This window comes from Leucoraja erinacea, chromosome 28 (assembly GCF_028641065.1).
Source record: "Leucoraja erinacea ecotype New England chromosome 28, Leri_hhj_1, whole genome shotgun sequence".
NCBI lineage: Eukaryota > Metazoa > Chordata > Chondrichthyes > Rajiformes > Rajidae > Leucoraja > Leucoraja erinaceus.
The window spans coordinates 11,948,437-11,976,113 of record NC_073404.1 but is presented as its reverse complement, the minus strand read 5'-3'; the positions used below and the strand labels follow the sequence as shown (position 1 = coordinate 11,976,113).

General features: G+C 45.3%; 1 protein-coding gene across 3 annotated transcripts in view; it reads left to right on the top strand.

Annotated features, from left to right (window-relative positions):
- Positions 1-27,670, top strand: part of LOC129710594 (flotillin-2a-like) — a 102,410-nt gene extending 74,740 nt beyond the window's left edge. For all 3 annotated transcript variants that reach the window (XM_055657714.1, XM_055657715.1, XM_055657716.1), the window contains 7 exons: positions 2,512-2,630; positions 13,216-13,329; positions 14,361-14,480; positions 17,853-18,067; positions 20,466-20,649; positions 21,068-21,217; positions 24,325-27,670. In XM_055657714.1, coding sequence (XP_055513689.1) covers positions 2,512-2,630; positions 13,216-13,329; positions 14,361-14,480; positions 17,853-18,067; positions 20,466-20,649; positions 21,068-21,217; positions 24,325-24,357 — 935 coding nt within the window. In that variant the 3' untranslated portion in view covers positions 24,358-27,670. The remainder of the gene's footprint in view (positions 1-2,511; positions 2,631-13,215; positions 13,330-14,360; positions 14,481-17,852; positions 18,068-20,465; positions 20,650-21,067; positions 21,218-24,324) is intronic.
- Positions 27,671-27,677: the final 7 nt, after the last annotated feature.

Genomic DNA, 27,677 nt, shown 5'->3' with positions numbered 1-27,677 from the left:
CTCTAGTCTTTGTCATTTCTACCCTGGGGAAAATTTCTAACTGTCTACCTTTCTGTGTCTCTCATAATTGTATATACTCTATCAGGTCTCTCCTCAAAATCTGATGTTCTGACTCTTATACTCAATGCCACACACATAAAGGCAAGCATTAACATATAAAATGTGAAGCTAATTGAGTTGACCTAAAATGGATCCAATAAAAATCGGTTATCTTCTTTTAATGTTGTTGTGAGATTGTTCAGAACTGCTGAACTCTGTAATTTTCTGTTTACCTAAGAGAGTACACACTGGGCCTTGGTTTATTGTACATTTTTTGGCAGTGCAGTACCTTCCCAATTCGACACATGGATTGTAGACAAAAGTGCTGGAGAAACTCAGCGGGTGCAGCAGCATCTATGGAGCGAAGGAAATAGGCAACGATTCGGGCCGAAACCCTTCTACACATGGATTGTCAGATTCAATTTTATTTTCCAAAATCAGACTAGGACTTGAATTTGCATCTTCTGATTCATTGATGAGTCTAAGCCACGTTTATAAGTCTTTACCTTGTTGGTATGTTCCATTGACCTTTGACCATTCGTGCCGAGTATTCAATTGCTCTGCTGTTTCTTTTTTTTCCATAAGTCACTAATTTCAATTCATTCAACCTCCACATTCTTACTTTAAATTCCAATGCCATGTGTCCTTTCCCTAATTACATTAGATTAGATTAGATTAGATTAGATTCAACTTTCTTGTCATTGCACAAATACGAGTACAGGTACAACGAAATGCAGTTTAGCATCTAATCAGAGTGCAAAGTAGTAAAAATACTGGTTAAAACATTATGTACAATGTGGATGAATTGAACTAGTACATAGGCAAATAAATATATACAGATAAAAGGGTATAAAGGATAGCTAGCGTCAGGCCTGTGAGTTCAGCAGGGTAATGGTATTTTGGAAGAAGCTGTTCCTCAGCCTGCTTGTGCGAGACCTAAGGCTCCTGTACCGCCTCCCTGATGAGAGGAGGGCAAATAGTCCATGGTTGGGGTGTGAGAGGTCCTTAATGATTTTCCCGGCCCGTCTCAGACACCGTGTGCGGTGGAGGGCATCCATGGCAGGGAGCGGGGCACCGATGATGTGATGAGTGGTTTTCACCACCCGTTGCAGTGCCTTCCTGTCAGCTGTGGTGCAGCTGCTGTACCATACCGTGAAGCAGGTGGCCAGGATGCTTTCAATGGTACAGCGGTAGAAGTTGGACAGGATCTGGGGGGACAGGTGAACTTTCTTAAGCCTCCTCAGAAAGTAGAGGCACTGCTGAGCCTTTTTAATCAGTTTGGTGGTATTGAGGGACCAGGCCAGATCCTCTGAGATATGTACCCCGAGGAATTTGTAGTTGGAGACGCGCTCCACCTCAGTCCCGTTTATGTGGATGGGGGTTTGTCTGCCACCTCTGGTCTTCCTGAAGTCTGTGATGATTTCCTTCGTCTTCTTTGAGTTGAGGACGAGGTTATTATTGGTACACCAAGCTGCCAGGTGCTGGACCTCCTCCCTGTAGGCTGATTCGTTATTGTCCCTGATCAGTCCCACCACCGTGGTGTCAAAACTGCTGAAGCGGTATTGTCTAATAACTCCTTTGTGGGACTTGTTGCCACAGATTTACCACGCATAACGATCACAAGAAAAACCAAAGCCGTTCTCCCATCACAGCACGACTGTTCTTTGGTGTAGTTTTCATAAGATCATGAGTGATAGGAGGAGAATTGGGTTATTCAGCCCATCAAGTCTACTCCAATCATGGCAAATCTATCTCTCCCTCCTAACCCCATTCTCCTGCCTTCTCCCCATAACCTCTAACACCCATACTAATCAAGAATGTATCTATCTCTGCCTTAAATGTATCCACTGACAGTCTCCACAGCCTTCTGTGGCAAAGAATTCCACCGATTCACCACCCTCTAACTAAAGAAATTCCTCCTCATCACCTTGCTAAAAGAATGTCCTTTAATTCTGATCTATGACCTCCAGTCCTAAACTCTCCATCTAGTGGAAGCATCCTCTCCACATCCACTCTATCCAAGCCTTTCACTATTTTGTACGTTTCAATAAGGTCTCCCCTCACTCATCTAAAATCCAGCGAGTACAGGCCCAGTGCCATCAAAAGCCCATGATATGTTAACCTACTTATTCCTGGTGAAATGTAGTCTCAGCCTAGATCATAGGCTGATCGTCCCCGAGTTGCATTCAACCCCACAACCATCTGACTCGGATTCAAGCGCATTATCATTCAGCCGACAAAGCATAAGTTTTAATCCACAGCTGACCAACAATTCAGATTGCTGTCAATCACGTGAGAGGTTTATAGTTCTGTGAACACGGGGAGGAACAATTGATGCCAGAGAGGGCAATGCGAGGTGTAGTGCCTTGGTACTTGCCCATGTTGACGACTGCTTGATGTGCTTGACACTGACTACAAGAGCAGGGTCCACACTGAATCCCACTCACCCCCAGGATTTGCTCTTCCTCACAGGAACATTGACTGTCGAAGCCATTTACCAAGACCGCGATCAGTTTGCTCAGCTGGTGCGTGAGGTGGCTTCTCCTGATGTAGGCCGCATGGGAATCGAGATCCTCAGCTTCACTATCAAGGTAAACCAAATACTTACATCTCAGATTTAAATGGATTATAAATGTTTCGATCAGCTGCTGGACCAGGCAAAGGAAGTCGAGTGAAATCACTGTGTACTTATTTAGCCTCAGGGAAGGGTATCACGTATTTCAGATCGGTGAGTGGGATATTTAAAGTGAGTGACTTGCCTCCTGAATCCACAAATGCTTTCTGCCATATACAAGGCAGGCCTAAGTATGGTGGAATACTTGCTGCTTGCCTAGATAGATGCAGGCCCAACAACATTCAAGAAGCTTGATACTATCCAGAGTAAAGCAACTTATTGGACTGGCATCCAGCTACTACTATAAATATTCCTTCCTTGCACCACCCAGATGTCAAGGCTGCAGTGAATACCATCTGCTAAATGCACGATTGAAAATATCTTCGATCGCACATCTCAGGTCTTCAACGTCTACTGCCAAAAAATACAAGAACAGCAGGTGCATGGGCACCCCTGGAGGCCTCCCTCTAGTCACTCTCCAGACTGTCATGGAAATATATATTTGTTCTTTCACCTGTTCTGTCTAAATCCTGAAACTCAATTCTCAGTGTTAACATAAGAGCACCTTCACACCAAAATTCATGAAGGTGCCTCCCTGTAATCTTGGGCAGTCCCAATAGGCAAACGTTGGTGAGTTGGTGTTGACTGCTGGTGACCAAGTGGGTTATATCTCCAAGTATAATTATAAAGAAATGAACAGTAAATGCCAACCTAGTCTAAGTGTCTTGTGAATAATTAAAAAAAAAAACCAACATGCTTTGGATTGGTCCTTGGAACAGGAGAAGGCCATTCTTCACCCTGAGCTGCTGTTTTCATCCAGAAGTTATTTTACACTACCTTCTAGTGACCCTTAATACTTGCTGTAATATAATTAAACAGCAGCACTTGTTACATCAGTCGACATGGCGAAGAGGAGGAACTTTGCTTTCCTCTTTCTAAGCCTGTAAGTAGTTCTTGCTCTCTCTCATCTATCCATTGTATTTGCAACAAACTGCACATGCTGGATATATTGCAGAGAGAAACAAAATTAGAAGTTTCAGGCCTGTGACTTGTTGGAATTGGGAAAAGTTGGAAGTCAGGTATGTTTTAAGTTGCAGAGAAGGAAGAGGTGCGAATAGAACAAATAAACTGTAGAATGGCACAAGAAGTGGTGGCACTGGCTCTGGAAGTCTGGTGGAGATGTGAATAGAAGGAAATGAATGTGAACATTCGGGAGAAATGAGTGCTGGAATTACGAGACTGCAGATGCTGGAATCCTGAGCAAATCACAAGTACTGGAGGAATTCAGCAGCTCAGGAAGCATCTGGGGAGGGAATGGACAGATGACATTTCACGTCTGGATCCTCCTTCATAGTGATAGGAGGAGGGAATAGCTGGAATGGAGGTCGGGGGAGGGGGTGGGGATCTTGACAATCAGACTGGAAAGATCAAATCTGAAATAGTTGACTTCAGTGAGCTAAAGTGTGTTGAATTAGATGAGATATTTTCCTTGATCTTGGATCAAAAGTGATGGAACGAGTTGCCAGAGAATGTAGTTGAGGCAGGGACAATAACAACATTTGGCCATGTACATGCTTAGGAAGGGGTTAGAGGGAAATGGGCCCAACCCAGGCAAATGGGACTGGCTTAGATGAGATATCATGATAAGCATAGGCTAGTTGGCCTGAATAACCTGTTTTGGTGCTGTATGACACTATGACGCTTATGACTTAACTGGAGATTAGCAACCAATTCCATTTGTTACCTGCAAGAAAGATTATCTTGGCAGACAAGTTGTGCTGAAGAGTTTGCAATGTTTGTAATTAATGATTTGGTGGCTGTGGATTGGCTGCTTATGTCTTCTGTACTTGCAACTCTGAGTTGTCCTGATTAGGGCAGGAAGCTAATATTAATGTTTCCCAGACAGCTTGCCTTTGATCCGAGTGAATGCCAGGAAATGAAAGCTGGCTGATTCCATGCAGACTTCGTTAATTAACCCAGGCTGTGATCCGTCTACTTCCACGTATCGGAATTAAGCTCTGACACGAGGTGGCCTGATGACCTGCTGGCGGTTGTGAACAGCAGCGGGGAGGATGGATAAATAGCACCACGTGTACAATGTTTTTCCCTGGAGTCGGTGGTCAATGTTCTGTGCCGGCTGCTAGTTACCTGCCCCAGGGTTGGTTTGGTGACTGCTGCTTGAGTCTCATGCAGGCTTAGATAGTTATGAACTTGATGCTCCTACCTGGATTTGCATGTTCCTCTGGGCAATTTTATGCAAATCTATGTAAATGGAGTTCAAGGCAAGTTTTACAACTCGGCAAGCCCATGGCAAATGTCAGAAAGTTTTTCTGAAAGTTCCTGATGGCTCAGTTATGAAAGGCAGACAAGCTGAAAAGGTCTCAGATTTGACAAGGATATGCTTAAGACTTCAAAGTTGCAACTTCTGAAGGAACATTTGGCTGTATCCTTAATGTTATCATGTGAACATGTTATCATAAGAAAATGGGTGTTTGCACCTGGTGGTGAGGGACTTCAGGCTTCAGTACCTCCTGCCCAATAGTATCTGAGAAGAGGGCATGGCCCAGACGGTGGGGTCCTTAATAATAGATGCCACCAGCTTGAGGCAGTCCCTCTTAAATGTATTTGATGGTGGGTGGAGGGGGATTTGTTCTACCATTATGCCTGTCTGATGGATGTTTCTGCCACAGTTGGGACACAATGAGAACAATGTGTAGTGAAATAAAAACTGGGTAAATGGCAGAAGAGATTGTAGAATTGGGGAAGAGTGAAAGTGGAACGATGCACAGAGAAGAGCAAGGGTAATTGAGAAGGAATAATGAGAGATAAGCCACTGGTGTAAGATCCAGGCATAGAAGAGGATAGCAACAACGTGGTGACATTGAGGATGAAAATCTGCAGAGGCATATGAATTGGGTGCAGGAGTAGCCAATTAGCCCTTCAACAACTCCCCTCAGCAATATTCTTTCATCTTATTTTAAACATTGAGGGCAGTGTTGAGGCATAAATATAATTTTTTTTTTAAACAAAAACTATTACTTTTTTTTGCAACAGTATAACAAAAAGTAAAGAAAATTTTAAACTGCACCTTTCACAGCCTCATGTGCCTCTGCTGAAGTACAGAAGTAGGAAGGATTTTGTGGGCCATGGTCAGGCAACTGCTGAGAGGGTTGCATCCACCGTTGTGGTCACCACACCTCAAACGCGTGACGGACCTTGAGAGAGGGCGGAGGAGCTGTTCCAGGGTTCGTCTGGGGATCAGGTTTTCGCTAAAAGGTCAAGGTTGGAGAAGATGCTTCGTTCTCCTTGGAGCAAACGTGGACGGGAGATTTGTAGACGAGTACAGATTGAGATTTCAGATGAAATAAAGATGAAGATACAAGGACTGGGGCAGTTTAAGGGATGGAGATACAGGGGATTGGGGAAGAACCTCCTTGCACAGCGAGGAACAATCCCCTGGAACTCTATGCCCTGGCATGGAGTGGAGGCAAAGATGGTCAGAAGGAAATTAGATTGGCACTGGAGGGGAGTGAACCTGCGGGACTACAAGGGTAGAACAGGGGGGATGGAACCAAATGGGCTAATCTATGGTGAACTATTATAGATTTGATAGGCGGATAGGTCTCCTGTTTTATAACAAGTCGACAGGCTTCATTATAATATAAGAAACAATCCAGGCGATTTATGTAAAGTAACAAACTGATTATCAGTGATATTTGTTGAGCGATTAATATTGGCCAGGGCTCTGAGAGACTCTCCTGTTCTCCATTGTCAGTTCTGTGGGATCTCAGAAGCTCGTAGGCTAATTGGCTTGGTAAAATTGTAAATTATCCATAGTGTGTAGGATAGTGCGAGTGTACGGGGATCACTAGTCGGCGCAGACTTGGTAGGCCAAAGGGCCTGTTTCTGCGCTGTATCTAAAGTAAATTAAACATTCGACCACCTCACAGAGTCTTTTGCCCAGAGTAGGAATCAAGGACCAGAGAACAGAGGTTCAATGTTAAGGGGAAAAGATTTAATAGGAATCCAAAGGGTAACGTTTTGCACACATAGGGTGTTGGGTTTATGGAACAAGCTGCCAGAGGAGGTACTTGAGGCTGGGACTATCCCATCGTTTTAAGAAACAGACAGGTACATGGATAGGACGGGTTTGGAGGGATATGGACCAAGTGCAGGAAAGTGGGATGAGTGTAGCTGGGACATAGTTGGCCCTTATAGGCGAGTTGGGCCGAAGGGCCTGTTTCCACACTTTCACTCTATGACTCAGTTTAAAGTCTCAGGGGACACTCTCTCAGTTCTGACCCCAAGGGTTTCCAATCGTGACTAGAACATTCAACGTGTTGACAAGTCAGTGCATCACGGGAGGCATTAAACCCAGACGGGTCCTTAAGTTGAATAACATGATGCTTGTCATTGAGTTCACTCTAGGTTAAGGTTAGGATTTGCTCTGGATTATGGGCCTGTCCCACTTAGGCGACTGCAGGAGACTAAGCGGTCGCCACATGTTCGTGGATGGTTGCTGAATAGTCGCCTTCATGGTCGTGAGGAGTTCCCGCATTCTGGCAATTAGTCGCGGCCTCAATATGGTCGCCGCGAATTTTTCAACATATTGAAAAATTAGCGCCGACCAGAATGAAGCCGCCATGGAGAGTAGCGAGAATTCTCGTGCCGCGGGTGCAGTGGTAGTGGGTTGCCAGGAGGTCGAAGGTTCTTGTAGGTTCTCGTAGGTTGTAGCCAGTGCTGAACGGTGAATTTCATTGGCTCATTGGGGGGGAAAAAAACGTAAGCAGTAGTTTTCAGAACCAAGGATAACCGACCGGTAGTGTTAATGTTCACCTTGCTTCACAGCCGTGTATCTCTGGCTTCTTAAAAATTGTCTCCATTCCTTCCCCCCCCCCCCACCACCCCCCCCCTCTTTTAAAGGACTAACGTGACCCTTCCCGTCTTAATTACAGCGCCAACCTTCCTGTTCATTGCGGTGTGTGTCTGTATCACATTGGTTTTGCACCGTGTGAATTTCACTCAGACAGCGTTTGCCCTGTCCCCCGCCTGCCTGTGTGTGTGTATGTGTTCCATTCTGATAGTCGCCGTTCCAGACGCCGTTTTTTTCTGGCGACTGCCGGCAACTTGGCATGGAGCACAGCGGACAATTCGGCACAACTGATCTGTTCCGGTGCATGAGCTCTGTATTTGTTTCTCCCAAACACTTTTTCTTGTCTCATATGTCATGTTATCTTCTCCTTTAATGCATCCAAAGCAAAGTTATTTAAAATAGTATTGTGGGAATATTCAGCCACATTTGTCATACACATTGCAGCGACATGGCATTCTCATATAAAAGGAGCCTGGAATCTGGGGCGGGAACGTTCAGAGAGATCTCATCAGGAGAATTTTTAATGTCTTTTGCTACTGAATGAGCTAAAACATTGCAGAAGTGAAAGCCATTCCTTTCCATACAGCGAAATGCCAGCTCCCCTCTCTCTGTAACCTATGACATTTTAAGTTGCGTTTCTGAAACACTAGACGATTCACACAGTTCTGTTATTTTTAGCTTGAAATTTTGATAAGAATGTGGTGAGAAGTTTTTGGTTCCTGTTACAAGACCAGAATTGTCCATTCCTACACAGACCTTTCTGTCCTTGGTCTCCTCCATTGTCAGAGTGAGGATAAACGCAAATTGGAGGAACAGCATCTCATATTTCGCTTGGGCAGCTTACAGCCCAGTGGTATGAATATTGATTTCTCTCACTTCAGGTAGCCCCAGCATTCCCCCTCTATCCTTCCCCCACCCAAGTCACACTAGCATCTCATTTTCACCCTACAAACAGCTTACAATGGCCTGTTTCCTTTATCATCGTTATTTGTTTGCATATCTTTGATTCATCGTTCATTATCTCTCCACATCACCATCTATATCTCTCGTTTCCCTTATCCCCAACCAGCCTGAAGAAAGGTCTCTACCTGAAACGTCACCCATTCCTTCTCTCCAGAGATGCTGCCTGTCCCGCTGAGTTACTCCAGCTTTTTGGGTCTATTTTCAGAATTGTATATATGCCATGCCTGCATTTCCTACCGCCTGATAAACACTTTCAATATCTGATACCATGAACTCTGTAATTGTCTGATACCTCTCACTTCCATTTATTTTTCATTTGTCTTCTGCTTCATCTGTGCCTTGGTTTTAAAACTCCTCATCCCTGCCTTTGCCCCTCGATGTCCCTGATGCGTCTCTGCACCTCCTGCAGGCCAGTGAGTCTTGGTGATTTCTGCACTCCTTTAATTCAGGCCCTTTGCTTGCCCCTATTCTTACTTGCTCCACTAATTACAAGCGTGCTTTCAGACACGCCAACATCCAGCTTAAACATTCTTCCTCAAAGATGCAACTTAAAATCTCCTGTACACATCCTCATTCCTGACGCCTTTGCCAAATGTTCTCAGTTTATTAATACCAGAAAACAAGCACACTGAGATATTTAGTTGCTTTGAAAAATCGTTTGCCATTCAAATTGAGTCTCTTAAAAAGTGGATATTCGTAATGGTTCTCGCATCTTAAACTGCAAACTTGACAATCATTTCAATCTCTCCCAGTGTTACTATGCTCAGTGGAATGAGCATTTCAAAGTCTTTATTTAGGAATGTTACTCGACTGAGGATGCAGAAGGAATGTTGATGTCATAGATTTCCAACATTGATATGAAAAGACAGAACATGATGCAGCCCTCCCTTGCTACGGCACTGTGTGACGGTTATTAATGTGCTTATGTAGTCAAAGATGAATGTGTGATTTAATCTTATCACTGAGCAGGTAGAGTTAAATCCATGGGTCAGTGAACCGATGCAATTTTCTGATGTCCAATGGTTCACTGATCCTGGTGCAGAAACATCACTGTAATTCTGAAAAGATTAAGCATTGTTGACTGCGGACACAGCGGCTAATGCATTAACGAAGCTCTGGGGATGGAAACAAGAAAGGTGCTGGCTGACGACCTGACTTTCCACTTGGGGCAGTAATGCAGGGAACTGGATCCAGCAGTCGTTGCCTGGCTGGCTGCCTCCTGTCATGTACAGTGGGTGTCAGAAAACATCTCATGCGTGGAAAGTGCCTTGTGAAGCAACATTAATTCGAGCTAAAGTGACTTCTTGACTTGTTTCATCACTAAAATGAACACCATAGAATATTCTGTAGGAAGTCATGATGTAGGACACTCCCTGGTTGATTTGTCAATAGTGGCATTCTTAAAATTCTGGCACATTTTTCAAAAGGAAAATATTTTGTTGGTGTCAGAGTTGAATTTGTTGATTTGTGGAAGACCATTTAAATGAGTGGGGGGGGTGGGGGGGGTTGTTGTTGATTCTCTTGCTCTGGAGATTGGCTCTCAGTCCCTGCTGGGTGCTTCCCTTGACACTTCCATCCCTCCCACAGCCTTCTGAACTGTGCAGCCTCTCCACCACAGCTGTACATTGTAACTCGTATTGTGAAGAGACGCTTCCCTGGACAGGAGTTATCCTGTTACTTGGACTGACATTCACCAGGTCTACACATATTGATTGATAGAACAGTATTAACACAGGCCCTTCACCCCGCCAAGTCCATGCTGACCATCGATCACGCATTCACTCTAGTCAATGTGGGGAAACATAGACTGACTTTTGCTACTCTAGTTCTATGTTTCCCCACATTGACTGACTTTTGCTCCTACTTTCTGTCATGTAGCAAGCGTGCGCCTGCATCATGCCTTTCACGACAAAGTGCTGCTAAACAGTTTCAGCCACTGGAGCACATTTTTAGTAATATGGTCATTGGTGTAATGTAGGAAACATGCCACACACACAATGGCCGTATAATCTGGCCTAGTGATGTAAATTGAGGAGTAAACTTTAACTCCAGGGTACTGGCTTGGACTCTCCAGGCTGTCAGAAGGTGTTTTTGATGTCTATCTGCAAGATTAGGCAGAACCTCTGCTTAACATCTCGTAAGAAAGGCTCTTCATCTCCCAGTGCTGTATGAGAGTGGTCAGTGTGGAGCTTTGTGTTTGTGGGATTGGGACTTAAACCCAACCCAACACCATCTGCCACAGGGTCAACAGAGGCTCAGCTAACTTGTCAGGCATCTGTGGAAAGCACAGTTTAAAATATACTAATTATTTTAATTGAGCAAAAGTTGGAATGTGGGGGCAAGGTAAATGGAGTGGGGTAAATTAGGTCCAAACTTTTGTGGAGATTTGTTTCCTTTAAAATATGGTCTTCATTGACAGAACCTGCAATATGAAAGATATCTGGCGTATCGGAAGCTATGGGGAGACCTGATTGAAGTATATAAAGTTATGAGAGGCATAGACCGTGTAGTTGGTCTGAACTTTTTTCCCCAGAGTGGATATGTCAAAGACAAGTGGGAAAGGTTTGAAAGAAATGGGCAACGTGTGTGAGTGGGTGGTTGGAGTGGGGATGGAGGCAGACATGAAAATGGCATTCAAGAATCCTTTAGATAGGCACATAGATATGGAGGGATATGAACTCCATGCAGGCAGAGACGAGGAGATTAGTTTAACTTGGCATCATGTCCAGCACCGACATTGTGGGCCAAAAGACCTATTCCTGAGCTGTAGTGTTCTATGTTCTGTGGCTGGAGAATTATCTGAAGCTGGCATCCAAAGAATAAAATTATTTTCAAAGGGAATTACATAGTTCCATTAAGAAGAATGCTGAAGAACATAGGGAGCAAATACTGAGATTACACAGTGCTTTAGATGAATTCTCTGCTGAAAGGCAAGCATTGTCTGCATTCTGCAGTGTCCACACCACTCATTGTGTTCCAGCACAAATTCATCTCATCATCGCACACAGGAGGAGGCCTTTTGTCCTGTCAACATCAAGGCAGCGCTCTGCATGGCAGTTCACTCAACTACATCAGAGAAGCTGGAAACCTTCAGATCCTGCAACATCTGTGGAGAGAGAAACTGCATTAACATTCTAGGTGGTTGAACGTCCCGTAGAACTGGTGATCTAATATGAGAACCATCCTTCTCACGGATAAATAGAAGAGGATGAGGACATTTGGCCCTTCCAGCCTGATCCACAATTCAATAAAATTATTGCTGATCATCAAGAATTGGGTAGCCTTTTCCAGCTTTCTGCACACATTGCTTGATCCCTCCAACCCTGACTTCATCTAGCTTCTGTGCTGAAGAAATTTCTCCCCAACCAGTCCAACATGATGCCTTTTATCCTTTGGACTGTGAGCCCAACTCACAGAGGCCGCTGTCATCAGGAACATCCTTCTTCTCAACTAGATCTTATTCCAACACCCTGGCTGGGACCGTGAGTGTAGTCCTTACCTGCTCCCTACCATCTCCCGTGGGGTGTGATGAAAACTGCGGTGTCCTCGCCTTTTGGTTGCACACATGTCCCCGTGCCAGGGATTCCTCTTTAGTCGCAAGCTCAGCAGTGCCGTGAATGATGCGCCGTTGATTGGGTGCAGTCAATCTCTGGTTTTTATGCTGCTGTGGTCCCCCGAAGAACATGCACTATTGCAGCAAGACATCCCTGCTCCTACATTCAGATCCTCTCACTACGAAAGCCAACTTAATTGCCTACTGCACCTGCACGCTTGCCTTCAGTAATTGGTGAACAAGTACCCCCATGTCTCAATGTGTCTCCCCTTATTTCTAATTCTTGGCCATTCAGATAATCTGCATTCCCATTATTTCCATCAAAAAAGGGGAACCTTGCATTTTTGCACACGATATATCTGCTCACTCCGTCAACTCTCCATGTCAACCGTCATCCTCCAGAGCTCATTCACTCTCCCAGCTCTGTGTCACTCACTGACTTAGAGATTCCACTTTTAGTACAGCCCAGGAACGGCAGTTCGGCCCACAGCGTTTCAGCAGAACATGAGGCCAAGATAAACTAATTTCCTTTGCCTGCAAGTGATCCATATCCCTCCATTCCCTGCATATCGACGTACACATCTAAAACCTTCTTAAACGCCACAACCATATCTGGGCATTCACCACTCTGTTTAAAAATACTTGGCCTGCACATCTCCTTTCAACGTTTGTACCTCTCTGCTTAAAGCTATACCCTTTAGTCTTTTGACATTTCCACCCTCGGACAAAGGTTCTGACAGTCTAGACAGAAGGAACTGCAGATACTAATTTACAAATAAAAATTCAAAGTGCTGGAGTAACTCAGCGGGTCAGGCAGCATCTCTGGAGAGCATGGATGTGCGAAGTTTGTGTCTTTTTCTGATTGTCTACCCTATCTATGCCCCGTATAATTTTATATGCTTCTGTGAGGTCTCCCTCAACCTCTGATAGAACATAGAAATTCACTTGTTCAAATCATTAATATGTCCAAGACTGCGTGAAGTAAATAGAAAAACTTTGGTTCTGGTAAGTCAAACAAAGAGAGGGGTAATTCAGTGTGCATTGGCATGTGTTGTGATTTTGGGTGGGAGTTGATTTCCACAGCCAAGATCCACAGTGTGGCCAATGATTACATTCTTGGAATGGTTGTGTGGAGTTTAGTTGGCCTCAAAAACATTTTTCTTTGTCCCACAGGATGTTTACGACAAAGTGGAGTACCTCAGTTCATTGGGGAAGGCCCAGACAGCAGTGGTGCAGAGAGATGCGGAGATCGGAGTGGTGGAAGCCGAGAGGGATGCCGGGATCCGGGTAACGTTCACTAATCACTGAAGTCCAGGGATTCTGGGAGAGTAGGGGCCTGATTTTTCATGTAGAGGGAGCGTAGCTGAGCATGAAAACTTACTGGCATACAGTCCGTGGTCACTTTGTGTTAAAAGCAAAGAATTGGTAATTACACTTGCACCCTGCTGATAACACCCTACCAAAGATTTGTTTCACCACTCTTGGTGCTGGAGTCTTAACACCAGTACATATCCCCTGCACGGAGTTACACCCTGAACACATCCCCTGCACTGGGTTACACACTGAACACATATCCCCTGCACTGGGTATCCCTTGCACTGGGTTACACCTAACTGTGCCGGATGCATGTTGCCTGTAGCGATGAAACGTGAGCGCATGTCTTAGTGTGGAGCGGACCACAGAGGCGGTGTCAGGAGAGCAGCACGGCCGTTCCACACAGACACGGACTCAGGACTGCACCCTGGATGGGGAAGTGAGTGTGGCCCTTGATGATAAAGACAGCACCTGCTCACTACCATCTCTCTCACAGGGTGTGGTGGAAGTTGAGGCATCCCCTTCTCTTTGTACATACTTCCTCATGCCAGAGATTCCTCTTTAGTGGCGAGCTCGGCAGTGGCTGCTCTCAGCGCCCTGAACAACCTGGCGCTGATCAGGTGCAGCCAGTCTCTGGTTTATCCGTTGCCGCATGTGGTCAGGGATACTCCTGTAGCTTTCCTCAAGGTCCAGCACTTACGGCAGTGGTCCAACCTTCAACTAAACTGCCTGGCCACATGGTGACAGATGATTTATGTCCATTGTGCTGTAACTGAAACACGATATTTCCCCTCCCCTCTCCCCGCACCACCGCATTGCTAGCTTTTCTGCGAACAAAGCTTCTGAAGAATAAATATAAAACCTCTGATTTCTTGCCTGGTGCTGCCCAGTGCCAATGCTACATGGATAAACTTCCCAACAAAGAGTGAGGGACACTTCAACTACAGTGAAATTCCAGTCGAGCCTCATTATTCTTGTGCTCACACTATCCTTAAAATCCACAGGAAGCTGAATGCAAGAAGGAAGCCATGGATGTCAAGTACAGTGCAGACACCAAGATGGCAGACTCCAAACGAGCATTTGAAATGCAGAAGGCAGCTTTTAATCAGGAGATAAATATAAAGGTATGTTTGTTTTGTGCAACAAGGAGTGAGTATAAATACTGTATCTGAAAGTTCCAGTGGGATTTTGATGAGGCCATAGACTGTACAATATATATAATTTTAATGGGACTGATTATTGGGCCAGGGATTGTCACGGTCACGTGGGAGCAGACAACTTGATCAATCTTTTTTAGTTTAGAGAGAGAGAGAATGAAAACAGGCCCTTCAGCCCATCAAGTTCACCCCAACCATTTTTGATCACTGGTTCTGTTATCCCACTTTCGCCTCCATTCCCTACACACGGGGCAATTTACAAAGTTTTATTAACCTATAGACATGCACATCTTTGTGATGTAGGGAGAAACCAGAGCATGTGGAGTAAACCCAAGCGGTCACCGGGAGCGTGCAAACTCCACACAGATAGCACCCAAGGTCAAGATTGATCCCAGGTCTCTGGTGTCGTAGCTCTACCAGCTGTGTCACTGTGCTGCCCTTTATTGCTGCTTCATCAGTACTTGTATTTTTTTTTAAAAGACAGTGCTGGAGTAACTCAACATGACTCATTGAGTTACTCCAGCACTTTGTGTCTTTTAGAAAAAAAAAAAAAAAAAAGAGACTAGCATCTGCAGTTCCTTTGTTCTGTGTCAGTATTTATGCTCCACAGAAATCTCCGTATTTCACTCCCATCACTTTCGCCCTTGTGTATTTAACAAGCTTCTCCTTGCATTTCCCAAAGGCATTTTATTGCGGTAAATAAAACCTGACCGTGTTGATGTAACTAATTGGCCTGGGTTAGTGATTGGAAGGCTAACAGAATGGCAACATGTAATGAGGGGTTCCGTGCTGGGGTCTTGACTGTTGGCACTGTATAAATAATTTGGGGCCACTCCATTTGCTGAAAACATTATGAGCGGTCGGAAGATAAGTTGTAAAGAGACTACACAAGCTTCCGATATATGAGTGAGCTTATTCACAAACAGTGAGGGATAGAGATCTGGCAAATGAAGTATTTTTGGGGGGAAATTGTAGTATTCATTTTGACATGAATATTTTAAAGAACATTATCTAAACACTGAGAGATTGCAGAGCTCAGAGATAGAGATCTGGATCTCCTAATGCGTGATTCACAAAAGGCTTGTTCACAGTTACAGGAAGTAACTAGGAAAGCTGACTGATATTTTTTTCTACAGAATGAAATTTATTTATGTCCGAAGAAGGGTCTCAGACCGAAACGGTACCCATTCCTTCTCTCCAGAGTTGCTGCCTGTCCCGCTGAGTTACTCCTGCAGATCGTGTCTTATCTTCGGTTTAAACCAGCATCTGCAGTTCCTTCCTACACAGTGTTATTTATTTGTACGGGAAATTAATGCAAAGCAGGGAGGTTATGCTTCAATTATATAAAGCAGTGACCTGACCCGAAACGCTGTCCATTCCTTCCCCAGATGCTGCCTGACGTGCTGAATTCTTTTAGCAGCTTGCCTTTGCTCATAGTTCCACCACCTGCTGTTTCTTGTGTCTCAATTTTTAATTGTTTTACTCTATCCGATCTTCGGAGAGTTTGGAGCCTTTTCTGGGCTTGAAGAGCATTCCTTGGAATCGGATTGTGTGACGTGCACTGTTTGAAGCTCTTGGCAGAGAAAGACATGAAACAGCAGCATCTCTGTTTTACTCATTGAAATAAACGTTGCTGTTGAGAATTAGTATTAGATTGCAACTCAGTGGAGGAAAAATGTGTTGCAACATGAAAGAAGGGAGGAAGAGAAATATTGAACCTAATTAAAACGTGGGGGTAGGTTGCGGGGAGTCACGTAGGATTGGTTTATGGGAAGAGGCTGATGGATTCACTCTGAAGAAGTTCAGTTCCCAGAGGTCATGACCACCACAGAACACTGTGAAGACTGGGCAAGTGTGTCGGCCTGGGACGAGCCAGATTCTTTAATGTTCCCTGAACAATCAGCCAGTCTCTCACTTTTGCAGATACTGACTGCCATGATCTGCTGTTACAGTCCTTGTTTCCACCCCCTTCCCCGACCCTTAAGCCTTGTGTCCTTCCCCTCCTGTGCAGAGCAGCTACCACCTACTCATATCTCCGAACCCCTCGAGTGTATGGCTTGCAGGCTATTTGAGCAGCGAAGTGATCCTGTAATCCAGCCTGCAACCCACAGGCTACACTTTATGCCCTGCAGACCTACCACCTATCAGTAAATCAACCCTGGATTTTTACATTCTTTATTTTAGTTCCATTTTCCCTCCTCTTTCATTCTTGGGCTACAGGATCAGTGGTGAGGGTGAAATCTGTTATGTTGAAGGATGTATTCTGGAATCTATGCAGTGATTAAGTGGCGACTCTGGGGACTTCCCCCCAGCGACATGGGAATGACAAATGTGTCCCAGTCAGGATGCTGCAGATTGTCGACAACAACAACATATTAATGTAACAGTTCTAACATAGGAAAGCAAGCCAGGACTGCAAATAGATTGGACGTTGCTGTCTCATAGTCATAGAGTTATAGAGTGATATAGTGTGGAAACAGGCCCTTCGGCCCAACGTGCCCACACCAACCAATATGCCCCAGCTAGTCCCATCAGCCTGCGCTTGGTCCATATCCCTCAAAATCTGTCCTATCCATGTACCTGTCTAACTGTTTCTTAAACATTGGGATTATCTCAGCCAGTCTCCTTGCAGGAGATGTATTTTGCACCAGATTTCTCTGTTTTATTCCTTGCAATAAATTAGATTGTATCCCAGTGGAGGAATAACATGGCACAATATAAAAGAAGTTGGAGTAGTGGAGCAGCTTTTAAAGCTGGTGTCTCACAATGCCAGTAACCTGGGTTCAATTTTAAACTCGGGTGCTGTCCACGGGGAATTGGCATGTTCTTCCTCTGGGTGTTCTGAATTCCTCCCACATCCCAAAGATGTGCAGGTTGATAGGGTATTTGGCCTGTGCACATTCCCCCAAGTGCATAGGGAAAGTGGGATAACATAGAACTAGTGTGAAAGGGTCGGCATGGACTCCGTGGGCCAAAGGGCTTGTTTCAATGCTGTATCTTTCAATACAATCAATTAATGTAAGAGCTCTAACAGGAAAACAGGGCAAGCCTACAAATGGGTCCTACAAATACCATTTAAAAATACTGTCTTCTTGGAGATTTTCTATCAAGCATCTCTGTTTTACTCATTGAAATAAATGTTGGTGTTGAGAATTAGTATTAGATTGCAACTCAGTGGAGGAAAAATGTGGTGTGACATAAAAGAAGGGAGGAAGAGAAATATTTAATCTAATTAAAATGTGTGAGGGAGAAATCTGAACCTTGTGCAGTATCTGTGAGGACCAAAGTGGAATCACTCTGAGTAGAACACTGAAATATTCTTTTTTCAACCCCATTTAGAAAGCCGAGGCTCAGCTGGCTTATGAACTCCAGGCGGCCAAAGAGCAGCAGAAGATCAGACTGGAAGAGATTGAGATCGAAGTGGTGCAGCGCAAGAAGCAGATTGACATTGAGGAGAAAGAGGTTGTTCGCATGGACAAGGAGCTGATCGGGACGGTGAAGAGGCCGGCAGAAGCAGAGGCCTTCAAGATGCAGCAGCTTGCAGAAGGCCAGAAGTGCGTGTTTGACTTCCTCCGCCATTCCCCCTGACTGCTGTCACTCTGTTAATGAAGCTCTGTTGTGATGCACCTCATCACAGGGGTGGTCTGTTGAACAGAATGCATGTTCTACAATCCTGGGCAGAGGAATTGGGAGTAGGAGATAGAGAATCTTCCCACCCTGCTTCCTGTAAAAACTCTATTTACTACTCCCAATTCCTTCGTCTATGCCGCATCTGCGCCCAGGATGAGATGTTCCACACCAGGGCATCGGAGATGTCCTCATTCTTTAAGAATTCCCCTCTTCCATTATAGATGAGGCTCTCACTAGGGTCTCCTCGATATCCCGCAGCTCCGCTCTTACTCCTCCTCCCTCCATTCGTAACGACAGAGTCCCCCTTGACCTCATCTTCCACCCCATTAGCAATCACATACCGCATATAATCTTCCAACATTTTCGCCACCTCCAACGGGATCCCATTACTGGCAACATCTTCCCATCTCCACCCCTTTCTGTTTTCCGCTGAGACCGTTCCCTCCAAAACTACCTGGTCAACTCATCCCTTCCCGCCCAAACCACCATCTCCAGGGTACATTCCCCTGCAACCGCAGGAGATGCAACCCCTGTCCTTTACCTCCCCCCTCGACTCCATCCAAGGACCCGAGCAGTCTTTCCAGGTGTGGCAGAGGTTTACTTGCACCTCCTCCAACCTCATCTACTGTATCCGCTGTTCCAGGTGGCAATTTCTCTACATAGACCAAGCGCAGGCTCGGCGATCGTTTTGCTGAACACCTCCACTCAGTCCAACTTAACCTACCTGATCTCCCGGTGGCTCAGCACTTCAACTCCCCCTCCCATTCCCAATCTGACCTTTCTGTCCTGGGCCTCCTCCATTGTCAGAGTGAGGCCCAGCGCAAATTAGAGGAATTTAATCCATTGACTTCTCCAACTTCAGATAGCCCTTGCTTTCTCTCTCCATTCCCTTCCCAGTTCTCCCACTTGTCTTACTGTCTCCGCCTATATTCTATCTTGACATCAGTCTGAAGAAGGGTCTCGACCCGAAACATCGCCCATTCCTTCTCTCCAGAGATGCTGCCTCACCCGCTGAGTTACTCCAGCATTTTGTGTTTACAGGAGAAAGAGTGGGCCACTCGGCCCGTCAAGCCTGGCCAACTGTTTAATATGACCATGGCTGGTATGCACTGGCCACTTCTGCACCAATTCCCTATAAATCACAATTCCCTAATGTTTCAAAAATGAGTGTACTTGCAATTTTAAACCTTATGATAATCTTGCCTCCGCAACCCAGACCTTCTGCAAACAAAACTGTTTTACATGAGCAGTCCTTTATCTTGCAACTGTGTCTCATTCGAGACTCATCCATGAATGAGAACATCGCAACATTTCCCCAGTCATGTCCCTTCAGCATTTTGTATATCTCAAGAAGATCGCTTCCCATTCTTCTCCAAAGAAAAAAGACCCAATCTGGTTAGACTTTGCCTATATGGCAGTTGTCTCATTCCAAAAATCAGCTCAGTGAATATCCTTTGGCTGCCTCCAATATTTCTAGTTTGGTAAGGAGACCAAAAGAGTTTGTAGATTTCCTGCTGTGGCCTCATCAAAATTCTGCACCAACTGTAACAAAATCTCTCTATTTCTAATCTCCTGCAAAGTTTTGTAATTCATGCACTATGATACATAGACTCCTCTGATGAACTTCAACCATTTGCAGGCTCTCCACTTTGATAAAAGTTTTCCTTTGGATTTTAGTCTGAAGAAGTTTCCCAACCCAACACATCTGCCCATTTGCCTCCCCAGATGTTGCCTGACCTGCTGAGTTACTCCAGCAGAATTCCACAACCTTTTGATTCTTCTCGGTATTGGTTTAGTATTGTCACGTGTGTCAAGATGCAGTGAGAAGCCTTGTTTTGTGAGCTGTCCAGTCAAATCACACTAGGACACGAGTACAATCAAGCCATACACAAATATCACAGGTAGTGCAAAGAGAAAAATAACCAGAGTGCAAAAAATAGTGTTCAGTTATAGAGAGAGATTTAAAAATGTGCAATGGTCGCAATGAGGTAGATTAAGAGAATAAGTCTATGCCCATATTTAATGAGAAGCCCGTTCATTAGTCTGATAGCAGCGGGAAACCACATTCCTCACATTGAACTCCATTTGCCAAGGTTTTGCCCAATCACTCGATATCCGCACCCTCACCATTAATGCACAGTAGCAGGAGCGCTTCCGCAGTGTCCTGCTCACCGTTTACCCCCATGTTTTGTGAGATCTTGCTATGTGTGAAATGCTGCCCATGTCTCCCACATTCCATCAGTGGCTGCACTGCAAGCACGGTGTGATTCCAAGACATGCTATAGTGTTGGACAGTAGGCTAATTCTTATGCATCTCTGCAGGGTGAAGCAAGTGCTGATTGCCCAGGCTCAAGCTGAAAAGATCCGCAAGATCGGTGAGGCTGAGGCTTCCTCTATTGTAGCCATTGGAAAAGCCGATGCTGAGAGGATGCGTTTGAAGGCAGCAGGATATCGGCAGTATGGAGAAGCAGCCAAGATGGCGATGGTGCTGGATGCTCTTCCCAAGGTAACCTGGCTGTTTTAACAATGCTGCAAGAATTGCACCTTGACATCTGTAGGTGGACTGTCAGAAAGCCTGTCAGGGTAAGGTTTCAGAGTTGTCCGTGGAGCAGCTGAAGGAAGCACGGAGGAAGCATGGTTCTATTGTGCCCTGCTGCTCCAGTAGACGTGGAAATGTTGATTCAGTAAGGAACTGGATCTGCGTTTGAAAAGGGCAAATGTGAAAAGACCGGAGTGGTGGAATTAGCAAGAAGAACTGCAATCACTCTGTCAGAGAATCTCCTAAATTCTTCAGTCACTGTACCTCTGAACTAAAAATCCTGTCAAGACAGTTGTTCAGTGTACTGATCAGGCAGTGAGGATGGTGAGACATTTGTGCCATGTATTTTTGCTACATTTTACTCACGGTAAACCTCTATCCACAGATCGCCGCACAGGTAGCAGCTCCACTTGCTAAGACGGATGAAATCGTGATCCTTGGTGGAGACAGTCACCGCATTACATCAGAGGTCACGCGCTTACTGGCTGAGGTCCCTGCCTCTGTCCAAGCTCTCACAGGGATTGATCTCTCGAAGGTCAGTGTCGCGCGTCTTTCCTGAAATGTTCTAGTATCCTGTAGATGTACCTGTTTAACATGTTAGACTATTTCATGCGAGCGTTTGACGGAATCACAATGGAGATGGTCACTTGACCCCTCAAGTCTGCTGGCTGCATGAAAATACTTTGCTTTCTGCTACTTTCACACTGCCCTCCAGAATGCTGCAGTTGAATCTGCCTCCACTCCTGCCCCAGACAGTGCATTACTACAACCTCGCCCTAAGGAGAGCAACCCCTGTCTATGTGACTGAAGACCTCAATCCAGGAATCAATTTAATAAAATTCTTCTTTCTCCAAAGACCCAAGTATTTTTCCAAAAATGTTGCACCAGAACTGGACATCTCTAGTTGTAACCATCAACGGTCTTCATTCCCCATGTATTTTTATGTCTGGACCTGCCTGACCACTTTAAATCAACAACATATGTATGCCTCTAGTTCACTCGGTCCGCACACAACTTCTGGAATTGAGCTCTTAATTGACATTCCCTCTTCTCATTCTTTTAATCAAAATGTGACATTTAACATTACTCAGCATTAAATTTCTTCTGCATTCTGCCTACCCACCCCAAGTCTGCTGCACCTCTTGGAAGTCTTTTACTATCCACTCTATTTCATCATTGCCCATGTCATTGATTGCAAAGAAACCCAGTGATCCGCAAACTGATCCCAGGAAATTTCCGCTGGCGTTCCTTCCACTGCGGACGCTAACCGATCACCGCTGTTACTTCTACAAAGCTGTAATCTGCCCATTTATTTTATTCCTTGGCTTTCAATCGTGTTGCAAGAATGCTTTGTAGGACGTTATCAATTGCCCTTTTAAAATCCAAATGCACTACATTAATTGCATTCCCTCATTGACACCTGGGGTACTTCATCAGAAAAATGGTGGCACAGTGGTGCGGTGGGTGGAGCTGCTGCCTCACCGTGCCGGAGACCAGGGTTTGATCCTGACTCTTGGGTTCTGTGTGGAGTTCGTACGTTTTCCCTGTCATCGCGTGGGTTTCCTCCGGGTGCTCCGGCTTCCTCCCACGTCCCAAAGACGTGCGGTGTGTAGGTTTGTAGGCCTCTGTAAATTGCCCCTCGTGTGTAGGTAGTGTATGTGAAAGTGGGATAGCATAGAACTAGTGTGAATGGGTAATTGATGGTCAAAGTCAAAGTCAAATCTATTCGTCACATGCACCAACAAAGGTGCAGTGAAATGAATTTGCCATGCAGGGATACACTTAAAAAAAGAACACACAATACACAATCGAATTCAACACAAACATCAACCACAGCATTCCTCACTGTGGTGAAAGGCAACAAAGTTCAGTCAGTCCTCCTTTGTTCATCCGTGGTCAGGACTATAAACCCTCCATAGTTGCCGCTACAGACGGCCGTATGTACAGGCCCTGTCGTCGGGATGATCTAAACTCCGACGTCGGGACAGTCGAACGCACCCCGCGGCTTTGAGCGCCCGAATCGGCACTTTCTTACTGGAGACCACGGCTTCTGGATGTTATAGGCCGGCGGTCGGAGCTCTTCCCCGGCGATCCCCGGCTAGGGATCCCAGACTCCGGATGGTAAATCCATGCCACGCCCGCGGCTAGAAGCTCCGCAGACCACAGCCCCCATGATGCCAAAGTCACCAGGCCAGCGATCGGAGCACTCCTCTCTGGCGACCCCCGGCAAGGGTTCCCCCCCCCCTCTCCGCGATGGGAAAGTCCACACTGCGCCCGCTGCTGAAGCTCGGGGCCCGACTCCGGCAAAGGCCGCTCCAATCCAAGCTGTGAGGCCCGTGTGGGAGGTGACATGGTAAACGTTGCCTCTCCGTCGAGGAGGCGACCAAAAGTGGTTTCCCCCCCCTTCCCCCCCCCCCCCCCCCCCCCCCCACCACCCCCTGCACAAGACAGACCGAGAGTCACCTAACTAACATTTGAACACCATATAACCATATAACAATTACAGCACGGAAACCGGCCATCTCGGCCCTACAAGTCCGTGCCGAACAAATTTTTTCCCCCTTAGTCCCACCTGCCTGCACTCATACCATAACCCTCCATTCCCTTCTCATCCATATGCCTATCCAATTTATTTTTAAATTATACCAATGAACCTGCCTCCACCACTTCCACTGGGAGCTCATTCCACACCGCTACCACTCTCTGCGTAAAGAAGTTCCCCCTCATATTACCCCTAAACTTCTGTCCCTTAATTCCCTTCTGTCCCTTAACACACCAAAATAAACAAAAAAAGTTGAAATATCGAACACGCTGCTGGCACGGCAGCCGACTCGTAGCACCCCCCCACCGACCTATCATGCTTAATGGGCTTAAGGGCCTGTTTTCATGCTGTACCTTTTAAAACAATAAAAAATTCCAATTTACAAGGAATTGCCCATAATAAAGTTAGATTAGATTAGATTATTACTTTATTAATCCCCTTATTCAGGGGAAATTCAGATGTCCGTGCAGCACACTAATAAAAATACAACATAGCATTCAAGAAGTTTAACATTAAAACATAAAACATCCCCCCATAGAGGTTCCCACTGTGGGGGAAGGCACAAAGTCCAGTCCCCATCCTCTTGTCCACCCAGAGTCAGGCCTATTGAGGCCTCCACAGTCGCCGTTACGGGGCCCGATGTTCCCGGCCGTTCTCGCCAGGTGATGGTACTCCGGCGTCAGTAGAACCCTCAGCGGCTTGGGGTGCCAGGAACGGCCGCCCTCTTACCGGAGACCGCGGCCACCAGGCCAACAGTTGATCTAGACAGCTGCAGCTTAACCTCGAGTGTCTGAATGATCAACTGTTTAAAACAAATGGAAGAAATTGGAAATACTCAGCCGTTCTGGCAGCATTGGTGGAGAGAGATCTATTAGGTATATTTCAGCTTGACGATGCCGCCTGCCCACCTTTAGTGTTTCCATTTTTATTTCACATTTTGTTATTCAAGCCAACTTATCCATGTAGAGGCTCTCTGTTAAATGTCTGCTGTGTGTTCAGGTGAGTATCTGAATACTGCAGGGAATGGTGCACAGGTAGAGGCATCTGGTTCTGGCAAAGTTGGACTCATCTCTTAACATTACATTGTCTTTCTTTCCTAGACTCCTTTGATGCAGAGTTTAACCAAAGCTTGATCATCAGTCAACCAACCTAGGATGTTTCCCCACAGAAAGTACTACTCCACAGCTCTGCACCTCAGAATACTTGTATAAGGATCTCCTTTTCTACGAAAATTTATGCGATTTTCTTTTTTTAGATTTTTTTTGGGTTTAGTTTTAAACCTCTGGTGCCTTAATTTAATCTGGTTCAGAATATCAAGCAGTTTTGTTTTTAAAGTGATCCAAACTTTCAATCATTGCTTTTAATTTGCTGATGTTCACACTTTGCTTTCAGAGTACATGAGATTCCAGTCCATGTTGCAGGTTGTGTGGAGGTGAGTTATTCATCGGAAAACCACACCAGCCTTGTGAAATGTTGGCGGGTTGAAACTTTCTGCGGCTTCCTTACCTTTTTATTTCAGCGCCACTGTCAATCCTAACAACCTGGTGGCGTTGATGTTTGGAAAGGAACCATCAACCCAGCAGAAGGCCACTCAGCTAATCATTCCTGTACTTGGATTCTTACTTTCACACTGAATACCTAGACTCGTTTCCACTGAACTTCAGAGGACAATGAACTCTTGAAGTGCCTTTGTTGTTGGACTTAAGCTTGGACATTCCAAGATCTCCCTGACCAACCTACAACATGGACAGAGAACAAGCAAAGGGTGGCAAGTACCAAGAGAGTTGGTAGTTCTAACAGACCAGGTTGTTTTGTTTTTTTTTGACTCCCCTGTGTCACTGGTTAAACCTGATCATGGAATGGTGATACCAGGAGACACGGCCAATCCTGGATGGTCTCCTCATGAGTGTCTCAGGATAGGAGAGAATAGGTGGTTGATGTGTGGAGGACATTTTTGGATGTTCTGCTCGACTGAATACTGGTCACGATGTGAGATTGTGTACATTAAATTTGAAAGTCACTGCAGGATTCACAACCTGCAAGAATAAAGTTTATATGTATCAACCACTTTTTGGTCTCAGCTGTTGATTATGCTGGATATTATGTACACATCTAAATCACGTGTTCACCTCGCTGTTTTCTCCAGCGGGGCCAAAGAAATGTCCTCCATACAGCAACGAGAATGCATCCCTGTGAATCTCTGGTCTGGTCAGGTGATGAGATACTGGCTGTTACCTGTGACACACAGATGCACCACCTGAAGTAGCAGAGAGCCGTGAATCCATTTCACTCCAACTAGAACTAGCAAACAAAATACCCCGTACCCTTCTCTGGTAGAAGGATGGTGCCTTAGGCCACAGACACCAGAGAGCAGCCAGGACACTGGGTTGAGTCTGGCTGGGGTTCCACAGCTGCATGTTTACACTGGTGAATCTACCGGTGCATCAGCGGAGTCTTCCAGTGACGCACCTCACCCTCCATCTGAAATCAAATGGCAGCTAGATCAGAGGCTCTGACACTCTTCAGTCCCGTGCTCACTGGCTGTGGGGAAAAGGTCTCTGGGTTGTCCATGTTTTGACCTCAGCAACTATTGGTAAGAGTCCGAAAGGGGTGAAGTTGTTCTCTGAACATAGCAAGCGGCCACACTCCCACTCCCTTCTTCAATGCATCAAAGTCTTAAATACAAACTGCAAATCAGATAGAATTAGCCAGCTGGTATGAAATAGCCATACTGCACCAACTCAAGAAATTCATGCAATTATTTTAAATGGGTGAGTGGCTGTGTTGAGGGAGTAGAGTTCTGCCTTCCACACTGGTTACCTCTGTTACTGTTTCTGGTGCCTGCGATTTTGACATATTACCTACCTACCAAAGTGCAGCCTGAAGTTTCCACTGTGAGAATTTATGCAAATTCTGGAATGCCATCTAAGCTTCTCTATGGTGTGTGACCTGCCCCCACCCCTCCCTCTGCCTGATGCCCCTGCATGGGGTGACCATCAGTTCAGAGCAAATTGTTTTTCCTGTTTTTCCAAATGTATTCCAGGAACAGAAGCCATGCATTCGTGCAACAGGTTTTAAACCCCCTCGACTTTAGTTTCTGTCACAGTGCAGGAACCTTTTACTGAAGCTGCAGGTGAGGCGACATTTCCCATTCCCGGTGTGTTCCATTTCTTTTCTAATCTCTGACAGTGGAATATGCGTCACAAAGCAGCCTACGGCCCTGTGTAATTAGATCTTCTCCAGCTCATAGAGTCATACAGCACGGAAAGAGGCCCAACTCGCCCATGCCAACCAAGATGTTCCATCTAAATTAGTCCCGTACCCGTCCAAGTGTCTTTTAAATATTGAAGATTGACAGCAAAACTCAGCATCTGTGGAGTATAAACCAGCATCTGCAGTTCCTTCCTACTCATCTTTTAAATGTTGTTATGTTCCTGCCTCAACTACTACTTCTGGAAGCTTATTCCGTACACACCCCCACCCTCTGTGTAAAAAAGATGTCCCCCAAGTTCCTGTAAAACTAGGACGACACTGTGGCGCAGCTTGTCAAGCCGCTGACTCATAGCGCCAGAAACCCGAGTTCTGTAACTTTATCAAAATCTTTCTCCTTTCTGCCCTCTTGTTCTTGATTTCCCTGTCCTGGGGAAAAGACTGTGCATGCGCCCTGTCTATGCTTCTCATGATTTTATACACCTCTATAAGATCACCCGTCAGCCTTGTAAGCTCCAAGGAATGATCTCCCAGCCTGCCCAACCTCTCCCTATAGCTCAGGCCCAAGAATCCTGGGAACATCCTCGTAAATCTTCTCTGCACCCTTTCCCAGCTCAATGGCATGTTTCCTATAGTAAGGTGACCAAAACTGACCACAATACTTCAAGTGCAGCCTCACCAACGTTTTGTACATAGCTTAAGTTGCATTGGAGACTGATTACCATCCCTGCAGGTGTGTGATGTTGGGTATGGGGATATTGCAAGTACACAGTGAAATGTTTGATCTTCGCATTCCCCTCCCCTTCGGGAGGACCAGAACAACTTTAACTTTGCAGTTTAACCTCTGAGTCCCAAGGTCCCGCCACTGAGCCAACGGGATGCAGTTAACTGACCCATGGCTTATTCAACCAGCCACGCTTTTTAATGCATTGACAATGTAAACTGAAAATTAATTTGATCGTGTTTTTTCCTGCCAAAAATAATTTTCTTTAATGATGCATCTGTGTAGAAAAAAAAAAAATTTGAATCGACATTTCTGCATTGAAAACTTCAAAATAAGTATAAAGAGGAGCGAATGTGGTGTTTAATATGTACTCCCTAACACTTGTATAGAATTAGTGGTACAATTATGTATACAGTCAGAAGTAATTGTTTATGTAGTCTGTTTTTGAAATTGATTTGCATCTATGGTAATCACTACTCAGTGAAATATAAATACTGACATGTTGGTCCAAAGTCTTTG